Source organism: Pygocentrus nattereri, chromosome 20 (assembly GCF_015220715.1).
Source record: "Pygocentrus nattereri isolate fPygNat1 chromosome 20, fPygNat1.pri, whole genome shotgun sequence".
NCBI lineage: Eukaryota > Metazoa > Chordata > Actinopteri > Characiformes > Serrasalmidae > Pygocentrus > Pygocentrus nattereri.
In genome coordinates, this window is record NC_051230.1 from 27,710,111 (window position 1) to 27,726,041 (window position 15,931).

At 38.6% G+C, this 15,931-nt stretch overlaps 1 protein-coding gene across 2 annotated transcripts in view; it reads right to left on the reverse strand.

Moving 5' to 3' along the window:
* Positions 1-7,000: 7,000 nt before the first annotated feature.
* Positions 7,001-15,931, reverse strand: part of wscd2 (WSC domain containing 2) — a 101,429-nt gene continuing 92,498 nt past the window's right edge. For both annotated transcript variants that reach the window (XM_017716699.2, XM_017716701.2), the window contains exon 10: positions 7,001-8,531. In XM_017716699.2, the coding sequence (XP_017572188.1) occupies positions 8,179-8,531 (353 nt within the window). In that variant the 3' untranslated portion in view covers positions 7,001-8,178. The remainder of the gene's footprint in view (positions 8,532-15,931) is intronic.

Below are 15,931 nucleotides of genomic sequence, written 5' to 3' on the forward strand. Positions count from 1 at the left end.
TTAATTGAAACACTGATTGTGAGCCGTGCCTTCTCATCTAACACCAGTTCCTTTGACTTTTGCACAATTTCCTGCACACTCCAAAATCTTGTGAGAAGCTTCATCAGAAAAAAGGAGGTGAACTTCATCCAGAAAATTGTCAAGTTTCTTATAAGCCTCATCATATTTCCATCCATATCTTAATGATTTTGTAATATCACAAAAGTTTTTTATTACACAAATCTTTCAAGATACATCACAGTTCAAAGCTACAATTGGTTGTTTGTGGAACCAAGTTGTTGGTACTTTTCTTTAAGGAACGCCAAAAAACCTTTCCCAGGACCCATGTATTTCCAAAGTCTACAGCTGCCTCTCAAACCAGTCTTCAAGGTCCCCCATATGGTTCACTATCCTCTTGTTTTCTGACCCAAACTTACTTCTTTTACCTTTTATTTTGACCAAAACGTTATGTTTTAAAATTAAGAGGTTGCCTGCTCTGACCAATCAAAAGTGATTGCATTATAAACATCCCCCAACCTGAAACAGCACCACCACCACCGATGGTCTCTGGAATGCAGATGCTGTAAGGCAAAAGCCCATTTGGGCTGGGGGATAGCAGCTCCACCAGAAGCATGGAATTCATAGACCAACTATTTTGGACTATAGTCATAGATCCTTATTCTGATTAATGTTTTCCTTGTTGTTTTCCTCATGCCCTTTATTAGCCTTTAATTTCCTTAGTAACTGATGAGTCACTCTGTCGCTCAGCGAGACTAATTCAGTAATGCGATGCCTGCAATGCTTCCTAAGTTCAAGACCCACGTTATTCTCAATAAAGCTACTTCATGGTCATCTGTGTAGATATTTTAGGCACTTACCATTTTTGAACAATCCAGCCAAAAGTGACCAAGTCCATAAGTGGCATTATTTGACAACAGACAGTAGGGCTTGTTGCCACATTTGCTAGGAAACTCTGGTTCGACTAGGGTTTTAGAAATAAATTTCAAGAATTGTTGCATTTAGGGAAAAAACTGACATCAAAAAATGAAAAATATACATTCTGAGGTATCAAAAGTTCTCAGTTTCCATAAACATTTGTTTGTTAAGAAATAAAATGAGCAGCAAAAAAGGAAAAAAGCTCTAAAAACACAGGGGTAATTACTGTGCAATTATTTAGGGTATTGAGTTAAAAAACTATGCAAAGGTCATGTCCATTACTTTTTCTGTTACTTTCCATACCATTTCAATGTGTATTATATTTGTCACATTTGTTACTGGCTCCAATAAGTCACATTGTGCTTGGACCCCGATGATTGCTATTGGCAATGCACTCTGCGGATGTTGGATAAGTTCTCATAATGTTTATGAAAGTCAACAGAATTGAACAATTAATTTCTGACAAAATCAAAGTGACAGGCAATTGTCTTTGTTGCAAAGAACAATAATTTACACACATTAACCATTTTTGACCAACTGGTGAAGAAAGAAATCAGTGTGTGCAAATGAAACCAACTTCATTGCTTATGAGACATAACTGTAAGCTGCTGCAGTGAGATTTTCTTTTAGAATTGTCTAGAGTAGACCTCCTAACCTCTTCCAAAAATGAAAAACGCATTATATCTACATGATTCACCTGAATGGGATATTCATCACTCAAAAAGTGGGCAAATAAATTTGATATTTCTTGCCTTCAGTGTATTGCATTGCATTTTCACATTCATTTAAGTACTGCAAAACAGATGTAAACCTTTTCCACTACTATAGGTAATTAAGTTGTTGTTTATTTGTCTAAACAACTTTTAACATAATTAACACATAAACACAAAGAAAGAACACTGATATATTTGGGACTGTTTATTTACGGGGATATCCTGAGCATGGGCAAGTATAAAAATGTCATTTTTTGAAGTGGGGGGGACAAGAACTAACAGTTCTCTCATCATCTCCATGTACCGTGTACCGTGAAACAACAAACATTGCACAGCTTACAGCACTGCCCACAGTATCTCGCTGTTTTTCTTCATTATTTTATCGAAATACATTACATTCATTCCTTACAAAATACATTCAGACCGACACTCTGTATTAGTTCTGCAACCACCCAAGTTTGAAGCCTGTGTCAAAAATATAGAAGTAAAACTTCTCATTTTTCTGTTGCAACTTACAAATACAGTACTAAATGAGATACAAAAATATATGTGTGCGTATATACACATATATACAAATATATGTATATATACATACGCTGGAAGTTAATTACCTTCTTCACTGTTAGCAATGTTTGGGTTTATAAAGCAGGACTAAAACTGAAATGTGTCTAGCATCGTACCTCTTACTTAGGAATCCTTCAAACTTTACAGGTGACAAATTTTTAATGCTCTCTTTCAGTACCTCTTGAATTATTGTGAGGAACAAGTGGAACCCTACTGTATGTCAATTTATGAAACAAATCTAAATGTCATAGGGGTTAATGTACATACAATACAAACAGACTGGCAAATGTAAATTGAGAGCAGTTACTGTTGTGAATGAAATAAATTATCGTTAAATATTCAAGTTTAGAGTAGTAGACACATACAAGGTGGACAAGTGTGAGCTCTCACACAAACACATTCATAAACTAGTCTGATGAGTAGAGTTTGGATAATTTAGTAAAAGACAAAGGGTTTCTTACTGAATAAAATAAAGATTAGACATTTTGTAGCAGATAAGACAGATGGAGACAAACAATAGGTCTGCACAGGCATAAAATTGAAGCCTGAACCCAACCTCTACCCATGGCTTCGAGTCTGGACCCAAACAGGCCTGGCTGGTGCTGCTAAATCTGAACGTCAGCCCGAACCCAGTTGCATGCGCTAACAGAGAGGGATTATTACAGACATGGTTTTGCACAGCTTTACTAGAGTTGCTACATGGCATCAAACCACATGTTGTCAGTCATAGAACATTAAACACTAAAGCCTGATTTGGTCAACAGAACATATTGTGTTAAACTGGTACTATACCAAACTGTAACACACTAGCTTTATTTTTATTTACCAGTGTCGTGTGTAACTCACCACTTGTAAATTGTGAGAAGTCATACCTCCCTTAGTTATTGTTGCAAGATCTGTCAAACGTTCAGCTCAGGCCAACAGGAAGCAACCATGACACATGTTAAAAGACCAAAAAAAGTTTAGTACGAAAAAGAAGAAAAACTTACAGGGTGTTCAGCGCAGTCCAGCCACTTCGTTCACTTGAAGTACAGCTCATTGTTTCTACAGTCTTTGTCCACTATGAACAATGAGTCTAGGTACAAAGAGGTGTACTTACTAAAGTGGCTGGTTTGTGTATTTGAGAATTGACAAAATAAGTATGTGGACCAATTTTCAAACAAACCAGTTAAACTAATCAAATCACGGGAATCATTGTTGAAACAACAGCTTTTCTTGTCTAATAAGAAGAATGTTATTGCAAAGTGATGCCTTCAGATGAGCTCATGCTAATGCTAATTCCACTATTTCTTAGCCTAATAATTTGGCCTAATTTGCTGTTGCTGCTGTCGTCACTGCAGGTTTGTTTTGAGGAAGGAATAATGGTTAAGGAATAAAGGTTCACAAATTCTTCAAATGCTACATAGAAAAATGACTATAGAAAAAAATAAAATAGAAAACAAACCTGAGCTTGGCCCAAACTTGGTGCTATATGTGAAAAATCAAGCTTTTCCAGACTCTTTTGGGTTCAGGTTGGGTAGCAGACCTCTAACACACACGCGCCCACATTGTTAAAGCGTCACACATTAAAATCAGGAGACAAGCCCTAAAAACAGGCCATTATATAGCTCCTTTCACACTTAAGAACTTTGGCTATGTTCAGACTGCCAACCTAAATCCGATTTTTGGCATATCCAGATTGTATCCAGGTTGATTTTTGATAGTCTGGACACCTAAAAACCACATTAATTTGATCAGATCCGTACACATTTGAAGGTGGTTTGAAATGTGATTCCAACTGGATTTTTACAGTCTGCTTTTCTCAGTTTGGACATTCTGGCCAGATAAATCAGATTTCAAAGTGGGTCATTCTACAGAAACGTCCATAGGTGTCCCTGGTAATCCATATTGGTGTTACACATAAGAAAGGTAACACCAGAGACAGTAACTCCAGTGACATTTTTGATGAAAAATGCATTTTACAAAATGACTGCTACAGGGCATCAAACCACTTGTCGTCAGATATGGAACATCCACAAAAATATGTAATTTAATCAGTTTGTATTTAATTTTTCAAAATTAACTAAGAAAAAAGTAGGTCACACCAGTGACTTCAACTAAATGCATGTCGAATATTAATAAATTCCACAGTCATGTATAGGTTATTGTTATTAAAACCGCAGAAAAATTTTTTTTTTTTCTTCAAAATATGGCCTCACCCTTTAAACACTGGACAAGCACTTCTGTGGCGCTTGGAATTCTATATAATTGATTTAAAAACCAATACTGCTAAATTTACAGTTCAAGAAGGTGTAAATGTTAAAATAACATTGTTTTATTTTAAATTGTAACTGTAATATATCTGTAAAAGCTAGGGACACAAAAATGGACATTTCTGTAGAATGACCCAAATGTCTTTTGCATCAATTGCAACATGACAAACAGCAATGATGTTAAATCCAGAATGATAGAAGTACTGGGACTCAAGAAGCATGCCAAAGATTCATGCTTATGCTAGAGAAACTGAAGTGTTTGTAGGCCAAGATCATACACCTCTATCTCTCCTGCATCTGGGCTTGAAATCCATGTCACCAGTGTAGTTACTGGAACCTACGTCATCACAGCAACCCATGCAGGTAGGCCGGTGATGTTTGTACAGTCGTCTCCAAAGATTCTTCTTGAGAAATCTGATTTGCCTGCAATCTGAACACAGCCTTAGAGAGATTAAAAGAGCATCTCAGTGTAAAATGACTGCACTCCATGAGTGCTATTCTAGAAATCTCTGGCTAGCAATCCGAAGCAGCCAGCCCAGGAGATCACTAGATTGTGTAGTGTACATGGAACATTTCTAATATTGCTATTCCTAAAATCAATCTTTGCACTCAAAGAACCATTTCACACATAGGTAGCCACCACGAGAACTTCTCTGAATCTGAATTTTGACAACACTGAAAAGAAACCATGGGATTGCCATTATTAGCTATGCCAGACGAGCTGCATGGAACATAGCAATGCAAAGTGCTTCTCCACTGTAGCACTGTGGAAGCAATGGTGCTAATATGAAAACTAATAACAAAACGACTGTGACTCAAAGGGCTTCTAGGAGGGCAAAGCAAATTGGATACAACATATTGTCGCTGTCTGATGAAAAACAACTATCTCCAAAATAGTAACTTTACAGGAGAGGGCAAAAACACTTTTACTTTCCAATGTAAGTCAATGTAAAAAGATTTGGTTCCAAATGATTTTAGAGCATTTCTATTGGTCCACGCATCATGAAATTTTAGCCCAACGTAAAGTACAACTGGCATGTTGACATGATGTAGAAAACAAAAAGTCGGAAAAAATGGAGATACATGGTTTTCTTTGGACAGTGACGATATATAACAATAGTATATAACATAAAATAATATAAATGTCAGTAAAACTGGGAATTTTTGTTCACTGGTCTTCTCCAAATGACAGTTTAGACAGTTTATAATAACATCATTTTTCCAGTGGCCTGAAACAGTGATTATCATGGCTTTAGCTAGCCCACTGTGACTTGTCCACATGTCCAGGTGAATCTTCATTCTCTGGTGGTTTGCGAGCGATTGGAGCTTCTTTACTAACCTTTTGGTTTGAAGTCCCAAAGTTAATGAGTCACTCTGATGGAATGGAAAGAGATGGTGGCTTGACTTTATATTCTCTGCTGTGTTTTGCAATGCCCTCAAAGGTCAAGCACAATACATCCTCATATCCGTTCGCGTCCACTGTCACCTAAAAATGTGCCTGTAAAACTGTTCATTTGAAAAAAACGTTACAAGTTGTAACACAATGTGGGGTTGACCTCTATGGCGTCAGCAGCATTCGTATTATAAAGCTTCTTATAATATTTTATACACAATATAAACTCTTATTCAACTATTCTTTCTTTGCTCTCACCATAAAAACATACAACTATTAGTCATCGCATATTTCCTTGCAGTTTAAAGCATGAGAAAGTCAGCTTCTCATTTAATACAGTGCAGACGGGGTGTAAACGCTGGGCAAAAACAGCTGTCAAACTTCTTCTAGCAGTGTGGATGGTTAAAATAATATATGCGATTAGACAAATTTAGACAAATAATACAACAACTAATGTGATTAGATCAGCCATTGTGGTAGGGCTTGGTGAACGTGATCAGATTACATGCATCTGAAGGTAAAGGGGAAGACAGATGGTTTGCATTATGGATTCATTAGTGTTGATTTGCACTGTTCCAGGAAAGGTCTGCAGACCTTCAATGTGCTCCAAGTAGCGCACTGAAGTCTTTTTGTTTATCTGGAATTGCAGATTTTTTTTAAAAACTTTTTTCTAGAATTTTTCACACTGGGGAAAACCCTACAGTAAATTTAGATCTTTATGAAAGATGACCCTACATTTCTCTCTGAAATATTCTGGCTTTAGGAGAAATGATAACAGAATTATGACTATTTGAGCTGGACTGGGATGTTTCTGTAATTTCAGTTCAAATCTGTGATGATCAGTAATCAGTCTGACAGTAATAATTGTGGAGTGATTTTAATCCAGTATGAATCTGCAGTGTGTGTAGTTTTACAGTCTTACGGTAATAATTGTGGAGTGATTTTGATCCAGTATGAATCTGCAGTGTGTGTAGTTTTACAGTCTGATGGTAATAATTGGGGAGCGATTTTAATCCAGTATGAATCTGCAGTGTGTGTAATTTTACAGTCTGACTGTAATAATTGTGGAGCGATTTTAATCCAGTATGAATCTGCAGTGTGTGTAGTTTTACGGTCTTACGGTAATAATTAGGGAGCGATTTTAATCCAGTATGAATCTGCAGTGTGTGTAGTTTTACAGTCTGACGGTAATAATTGGGGAGCGATTTTAATCCAGTATGAATCTGCAGTGTGTGTAGTTTTACAGTCTGACGGTAATAATTGGGGAGTGATTTTAATTCAGTACGAGTGATTTCAATCCAGTATGAATGTTTGTAGTTTTTAAAGGTTTTGTGGTCATTTGGGGAAACTGCATGCTACTTTATCTCATACCAGTCTGCCAATCAAATCCCACATTACAGAACATCCTCTGGTGAATCCAGCTCAAATAGTGCTTAATCCTGTCACACGTGGGTAAAAATGAGACTGTTTTCTGCCCAGCATAAAGTGAATGATTCATCGCATTGAGATGGGTATATGTGCTTGCTCTTAAGGTTTTTAATACAAACACACACACACACACACACACACACACACACACACACACACACACACACACATGCCAACACACTGAAAGTGCTTCACTTCCTATCCCCATGTTGACTGGACAGTTATCCAAGTTGCACACGATTGTCTTCCTTTAGTCACACGTTGCGTCTATTAAGGACCTTTCATTCCTGTGTCTCTGTGTATAAAAGCTCTGAAAAGGAACCAAAAAGCTGAAGAAGAGAAAGCAAAGGAAGTCTGAGAACAAGAAGCGCTGGTTTTGTTTTTTTTTCTTCAAGAGTAGGTCCTCTTTTTTAGTCAACAGAACATAAGAAAAAAAAACTCATTCAGGGCATTTCATCAGGTCATCAGAACGAGAGCAACAACAAAACTAAAAGAGAAGAGCAAAACTCGCGAAAAGTGTGAAAGATCGTATCATCAGATCTCTGAAGCGCTGGTAGTTAGAAAAAATGCCTAAACACATTTCCTGTGTTAAATTGAATACAACACTGGGCATGTTTAAATGTTTTTCTGCAAGTGGACACGCAGACCGAACATGTCACGTGCTGTTTTTAAAACTTCTATGGATGTTTCACACATTTTACACTAGGTTGTTCAATTAGCCAGACTACATAAGCCAAGAACTGTACTGGTCTAATAAGAGAACAGCTAAGGGACCTTTCTGTTGAACAGTCCTCGCTTTGGGCTTAAGGGCTTCCAGCTTACTGAGAAAATCCTTCTTTGTTAAATACCTGGTTTGAGAGTGAAAGCTAAAGCGATAGGGATGAGCCCAACATGAGAAAAGCAAGAGATGGTATCATCTAGGCCTGTAATCTTCCGGGACCCGGGTCACTTTTCTCTGCTTGAGCGTTGCATCCACGGTCCGTATGAGGCCGTCAATGGTGGCCCGCATTTCAGGAGTGTATGGATCGTACTCCAGCTTCCGGAGGCCTGAGCGCTTGAAGTTGCCGTCCTTCTGGCCCACCACACACAGTAACCGGTCCTCTGACACCTCCAGACCCAGGAACAGCACCATGCGCTTCAGCTTCAAGAACAGATCCTGCTTCAGGTCCTCGAAGTGCACAACGTGCACGTTCTTACCATATTTCAGCCAGTCCAGTGTGTGTGATGCCCACCATGGTGCGTAGTTCTTTACAAACTCCGGCCACTCTGGAGGATTCAAGGCAAGGAGGAAGAGAGAGAAAGAGAGTAGTTTTAGTTCAGTGTTTATTTAAGATTTATTTCAGTATGGCAGTGCACTGCTGGGACTGGTCTTATCTCATGTATCTCTTCAAAGGGTTGTTTACCTTTTTAACTGGAGTGCATCAATGAAAACAGAAGATATGGATTACTCAGACTATAACAGGTCAGGTCAGATCCTACAATTTCAGATCCTGCCCGTTTTGGAGGTTCTTGCATTCAGCTATGCAGTCTTCAATGGATGGAATATACACGATATGGCCAAAAGTATGTGGACACCCATCCTAATTACAGAGCTGAGGTGTTTCAGCCCATTGTTACCAGGTGTATAAAATCAAACACACAGCCATCAGATGTGACACTTTCATAAGATCCCACCTTTACTACAACTCAGTTTATGAAATTTTCACTCTGCAAAATCTACCCCAGTCAACTGTAAGCAACATTATTGTGAAATGGAAGCATCTTGTCTCAACAGTTTTGAGGGACACCATTCCTGTTCTAGCAGGACTTTGCCCCTTTGCTCAAACTGAGGTTTGACCAGTTTGGTGTGGGGAAACTTCAGTTGCCTGCACAGAGCCCTGACCTCAACCCCACTGAACAACTCTGGGATGAGTTGGAACACTCACTATGATCCAGGCCTTTGAGCTGAGAACCATTAGTCAACAAAAGGAATTAGACCTCGGCATTTAACCCTCTGCATTTAACCCCTCCACGCAGTGAAACATCCACATGCTTGCACAATAGGGGGCAGTGAGGACACTTGCCCAGAGCGGTGGGCAGCCCTATTCACGGTGCCCGGGGAGCAGTTGGGGGTTAGATGCCTTGCTCAAGGGCACTTCAGTCATGTATTGCCAGCCAAGGGGATTGAACCAACGACCTTCACAAGACTGGTGCCCTATCCTCCAGCCCACAATTGCCCCCAAAAAAACTTCTTGTCCAACATCATTGCCTGACCTCACAAATGCTCTTTTGCAGGTAATGGGCACAAATTCCCCAGAAATACTCCAAAAATCAAACTGTTATTGGCACATCTGTATTCTATACTAATGTTCTTGTTCATGAACTGGCCTTTATTCATTTTAAACTTTGCCTTTTTTTGTCAGTATTATTGCCCAACGGTCTACCAAAGCCTATTTTCAGCCTCAGTATGACACTTAAAATAATAAAAAAACTTTGTTGACAATCAAATATTTATGGACTTGTCATGTCATTTAATGTTTATTTGGAAGGGAAAATATAGCATTCATCATCTACTAATACTCTTTCCCATAAAAGCTTGGTGCTGTTATAATTCTCATGCTAAGTTGTGTAAGGCTGTTATATATTAGTCTGAAGTAAACAGTTCACAGGCATAGCACAGAAGACTGAAGCGGTCTGAGATATAGAGACCCTATAACAAACTGAAGTGATCCCCAAAGTGTCTAATTAAATTTCTCATCCATAATTGCCCTTAATTGTGTGAATTCATGAACATGCTACCCCAACATGAACACAGCTGAAAGTTCAATTTGAGCAGAGGGAGCCAGTCAGACCCTGAAATGAAGTGACCTCATGCATAAAGGCTGAGACGTGAGGAGGAGTAGGGGTTCAGCTGTGGTAACTGAATTTCTGCTCTGATGAGAACATCACTAGAGCAATGCTGCTTTGAATCAAATTTTGTCATTTAAACAGCCCATATGATGGAAAATGGAAATTTCCACACTTTTTTAAAATAAAAGTGTGATGCAATATATGAACAAATGATAATGTAATATGTTAAAATTGTTAAAGTTATATATTGTTCACCAAACAGTCATTTAACACCAAATGCATTATTTAAAATATTTTTCAAATATGCATTTGTTACTATGGCTGAGAAATCTACTAGTAGCTGGTTTTACAGCCCCTAGTTCCTTGGGAAAGTTCTGCTAGTTCCTTGGGAAAATATATTTGGGCTCTACAGTTATTGGATCTCATCTCAATGGACCTTTCAACAGTTCAAACTCATGAGGCCAGGACAGTGGAGAGGTAGAATGCTTCCTAAAGTACACTTACTTATTTCTACTTACAGAATTTTTATTGGTTATACACTGACCAGCCACATCATTAAGTACATCTGCTTGTAACTACACCCATTTTATCAGCTCCACTTACTAAATATATGCACTTTGTAGTTCTACAATTACAAACTGTAGTCCATCTGTTTTTCTACATAATTTATTAGCTCCCATTTACCCTGTTCTTCAGTGGTCAGGACACCCACAAGACCACCACAGAGCAGGTATTATTTGGGCAGTGGATCATTCTCAGCTCTGTAGTGGCACTGACATGGTGGTGGTGGTGTATTAATGGGTGTTGTCCTGGTTTAAGTGGATCAGACACAGCAGTGCTGCAGGAATTTTTTTAAACAGTGTGTCCACGCACTGCATACTCTATTAGACACTCCTACTAGATGGACTACAGTCTGTAAAAAGCTGACAAAATGGACAATGAGTGTAGATAATTACTTTTTTTTAAACTTGTTTTAAGTAATTTTATTAAGTGAAATTATATTTCAATATCTGCCAGTAAAGTGAGAACATGTCAGTTTTTTTACCTTTACATTTTATTTTACTTTAAATCCACCCATCCCACCAAATTCCAACTATCACAAGGGCTAAATAATGCATAAAAACACATGCCAAGCAGAGAGTAGGAGAAAAGCGGGGTGGTAAACTGACCAATGGTTACAAAATAAAAAAACTGAAGGTAATGGGAATTTCAGTTCTAAAATACAGATCTCAAGGTTTTAGAGAGGTAAAGAGACACTCCCCAGCTATAGTCAAAAATGTATGAGGTGCCAGTGAAAGTATTGAAAGTATGCCAGGTTGATATGTCAATTATATGCAATTTTTATAGCCAGGGAGAAAATGAGGGATTAGCCATTTGATACACAGACAGAGGGGCAACTAAATTGTTGTCAAAGGTTAAAAGAGTGTACTGGGGTTAAAAGAGCAAGGTCATTAAAGTAAAGGTCTACCACAACCAATTTTTATACCGACTAGAGATGGAACCCAATTACTGAGGCTATGATGACCTTCTCCTCAGTAAAGAGTAGAGTATATATCTGCAGCCCAGAAGTGAAGGAAAACTGGGAAATGTCAGTCCTTTGGAGAAATGAGTTGTGAATTTCAGCAGGACCTATATTCTGACTGAATCTTAAAACCCTCAGACTTAAAGCTTTGGGAAAAAAATGGGGAAAAGATTTTTGGGATTGCCTTCATTTTTACTGAGTTTACACTGCCGATAAGTGGAAGTGGGAGAGGAGACCACTGAGAAAGGTCGTTGTTCACATACTTTTTTAAAAGTCAGCAAAATGTCAGGTTAGAGTTACACCCAAGTCCCGAAATTTATGTCGAGCATGTTGTGGCTCTACTTGGTGGGAAGTCTATTTCAACAATATGTATGGCTTCATGGCTTCATGAAGTGTTTACTTCATAAGCAGAAAAACCCACAAAAATGGGATGTTTGAGCTAGGATGGATGAGAAGAAAAACTGCTACATAATAAACATAATGTGGGTAACTGCAAATACACTGCTCAAAAAAATAAAGGGAACACTTAAACAACACAATATAACTCCAAGTAAATCAAACTTCTGTGAAATCAAACTGTCCATTTAGGAAGCAACACTGATTGACAATCAGTTTCACAGCTGTTGTGCAAATGGAACAGACAACAGGTGGAAATTATTGGCAATTAGCAAGACACACTCAATAAAGGAGTGGTTCTGCAGGTGGGGACCACAGACCACTTCTCAGTACCTTTCTGTTTTCTGGCTGATGTTTTGGTCACTTTTGAATGTTGGTGGTGCTTTCACACTCGTGGTAGCATGAGACGGACTCTACCACCCACACAAGTGGCTCAGGTAGTGCAGCTTATCCAGGATGGCACATCAATGCGAGCTGTGGCAAGAAGGTTTGCTGTGTCTGTCAGCGTCGTGTCCAGAGGCTGGAGGTGCTACCAGGAGACAGGCCAGTACACCAGGAGACGTGGAGGAGGCCGCAGGAGGGCAACAACCCAGCAGCAGGACCGCTACCTACGCCTTTGTGCAAAGAGGAACAGGAGGAGCACTGCCAGAGCCCTGCAAAATGACCTCCAGCAGGCCACAAATGTGCATGTGTCTGCACAAACGGCCCGCCCGTTCCCCAGACCTGAATCCGATTGAGCACATCTGGGACATCATGTCTCGCTCCATCCACCAACGCCACGTTGCAACACAGACTGTCCAGGAGTTGGTGGATGCTTTAGTCCAGGTCTGGGAGGAGATCCCTCAGGAGACCATCTGCCACCTCATCAGGAGCATGCCCAGGCGTTGTAGGGAGGTCATACAGGCACGTGGAGGCCACACACAATACTGAGCCTCATTTTGACTTGTTTTAAGGACATCACATCAAAGTTGGATGAGTCTGTCGTGTGTTTTTCCACTTTAATTTTGTGTGTGACTCGAAGTCCAGGCCTCCATTGGTTAATAAATTTGATTTCCATTGATTTTGTTGTCAGCACATTCAACTTTGTACAGAACAAAGTATTGAATGAGAATATTTCATTTATTCAGATGTAGGATGTGTTATTTGAGTGTTCCCTTTATTTTTTTGAGCAGTGTAGTTATGGCTGGGGGTTCAACGGCAATGTGAAAAATTAAGGATGAAAGAGGGCAGTCTTGGTGAGTGCCATGCCAAAAGGAGAAATAAGGAAAAATTATATCAGTGGTGTGTATTGAGGCCATAGGAGATGTGTAGATGACTTTAATCCAAGAAATATATTTATAAATATATATATATACACCAAAGCCAAATTTATGTTAGACATGAAAAAGATAAGACCACTCAATTCGGTCAATGACCTTCTCAGCATTTAACATAAGCAGATCTTCAGACTGTGGCATGTGGTAATCTGTGTTTAATAAAATCTGTTTGATCAGAATGGATGACGTTAGGTAGAATGGAAATAAGAAAACAAGCTAGTACACTGGCTAGAACTTTGACCTCCGCATTCAGAAGGTTAAAAATGGCCAATAAGTACCACAGTCCTATGGGTCTTCATCTTTTTTCACTGGCTGAGAAAAAGCGAAAAGGCCAAGTTCAAGTGAATCATCTAACATTGACAATAGGGAAGTTGAAGTGTACTGCTGCCTTCAGTCATCCATTTCCAGTATTTGCAATTGACGTTTAGGGCGTGAAGGCGATCTGTACAAAAACACACAAATTTTGCTGAAACACAACATTCAGCAGTACATTTCTTAAAAAGAGTCTGCTTGCCAACATCCCTTGACTTCTTATTGGCTGTTCTACAGTAATTTTTTTTTATTTTTCACACCAAAGGGTGCAGCATACCATGGCTGGCCTGTCCTTCCTCTGCTGACAACAAAAGTCTGTTTTTTGTTTTTTTTCATAGCAAGTAGAAAAAAATTGAACACACTCTTGTCAATGATAGCTCATTTTTTTTAACCAATGTAACAAAATTATTGTTATTTCAGCCATCTACTACAGCATACTGAACTATTGCTGTTATAACACCAAGCAGGACCCCTTGATCTATATAAAGCACAGGGAATAAGAATGTCTTGGCCTATATTTTGAAAAAATAAACCTAAGCATGTACAATGGTGGTATACTGTTTTGTGTTCCGGTGTGAAATGATGAAACAGTGAATATGCAGTGTATATTGGATGAGCCCACCTCCACACAGACAATACAAACATTTCTTTAACCTACAACCCAGCCAACATACGTAAAGGCCAATAAAGAAAAGGATCAAAGAGAGCCCACATGGACCTGAGGCCTCAGTCAGAAGTCCCAAAACAAAATATGAAAAAGGTTTCTTCTATTGTTCAAACGGTCTCTTTTATTGTTATACTGACAATCTGTAACAATAGAAGAGCCCTCTTGTGTGGCATATAGAACGCTTTTCAAAAAGGTTCTATATAGAACCATCTATTTTATATGCATGCACATTTTCCATCAATCCAAAAAACCCTTTCATGATGCGAAGAGCCCTTTAATCATGCTAAGGGTTCTTTGAGTGTTCATAGTTCTATGCAGAACAATTTTCTTTACTAAAACACCCTTGAAGCACCATATTTTTAAGAATGCAGGATAGTAGGAATGCTTTTAGATGCACTAACTCCCCCTACAGCAGGGGTCACCAATATGAGGTTCCAGAGCCACAAGGGACTCTTTTACTGCCCTGTTATGGCTCCAAAGCAGAAGTAGATTTTTAGGTTAAAAATAAAATAATCCTCCTTTGCAGTAAAATAAAGCTCTGCTGATATTTTTAACACAGTTTAACAATAAACCGTAAAATAAAAAGCTAAAGGAGTTAATGTATAACTTCTAATTCACCCTTTAACTCTATAGACTGGTTCACAGATTACTGGTCACATAGCAACGCAGACAACAGTCTCACCTAGCTAGTAGGTATTAGGCTACCTGTATTTATAAGTACTCTAGCTGGCTTCCTGATGTGTTTAATCTGCAATGAGAAACTGTGCAACACTAAAAAGTCACAAAGATGAAGTCAGTTTCTTGTTAGTTTCCTGTTCCACCTTAAATGGTGCCTGAGAAGCCAGAATGTAACTTGAGGTGAAACGGGAAAATTCTAACAAGAACTGGACGAACTTGGCAAATGAGAAGCTGACTTAAGCTTCTCAAAAAGTCGAACGTTTCAAGACCTTTTTATCAAGAAACAGCTCTACTAAAAGTTTCCTGCTGGAGAAAAGCGACTTAAGCTGAGCTAAATCATAAAGCAGAGCAAAGTAAGTCTGTGTTTTCATTTATATTATATTTTTAATCCTATACAAGGACATTAGCACATACTGAGACATATTTACAGCTAAGATGTTAAAATAGGCATAAAATGTTGTGGCTCTCAAGGTAGGTAGATTTTTGTCGAAAGGACAAAATGGTTCTTCTTAACATGTTCCTGCTCTAGAGGTCAAATCTGAAGCATGCAAATACTAGACTAGGGGGTAAATCTGTAAGCCTGTGACAATAAGTTTGTTGACATCCAAATATTCATGGATCTCATTTACTGTTTATTTGGAAGAAAAAATGTAGCATTCCTCAGGAGAATTCAGCATAAGAACTATAGCAGCACCAAGCTTTTATGAGAAATCAAAGTATAGGGTAATGACGAACGCTATATTCACCCTTCCAAATACACGGGAAATGAGATCACAGGTTCCTAAATATTTTGATATTGTCAATGTTATTATTTTAACTGTCCCAGCATACCAAAGTTAAAAATAAATATGACCTCATAGTACAGGAAGAGAGTGATAACAATAACTCCAGCAACTCTAGCACCTCTTATCCTATTTGTATTAACCCCTTGCCTCAATTTGATCAT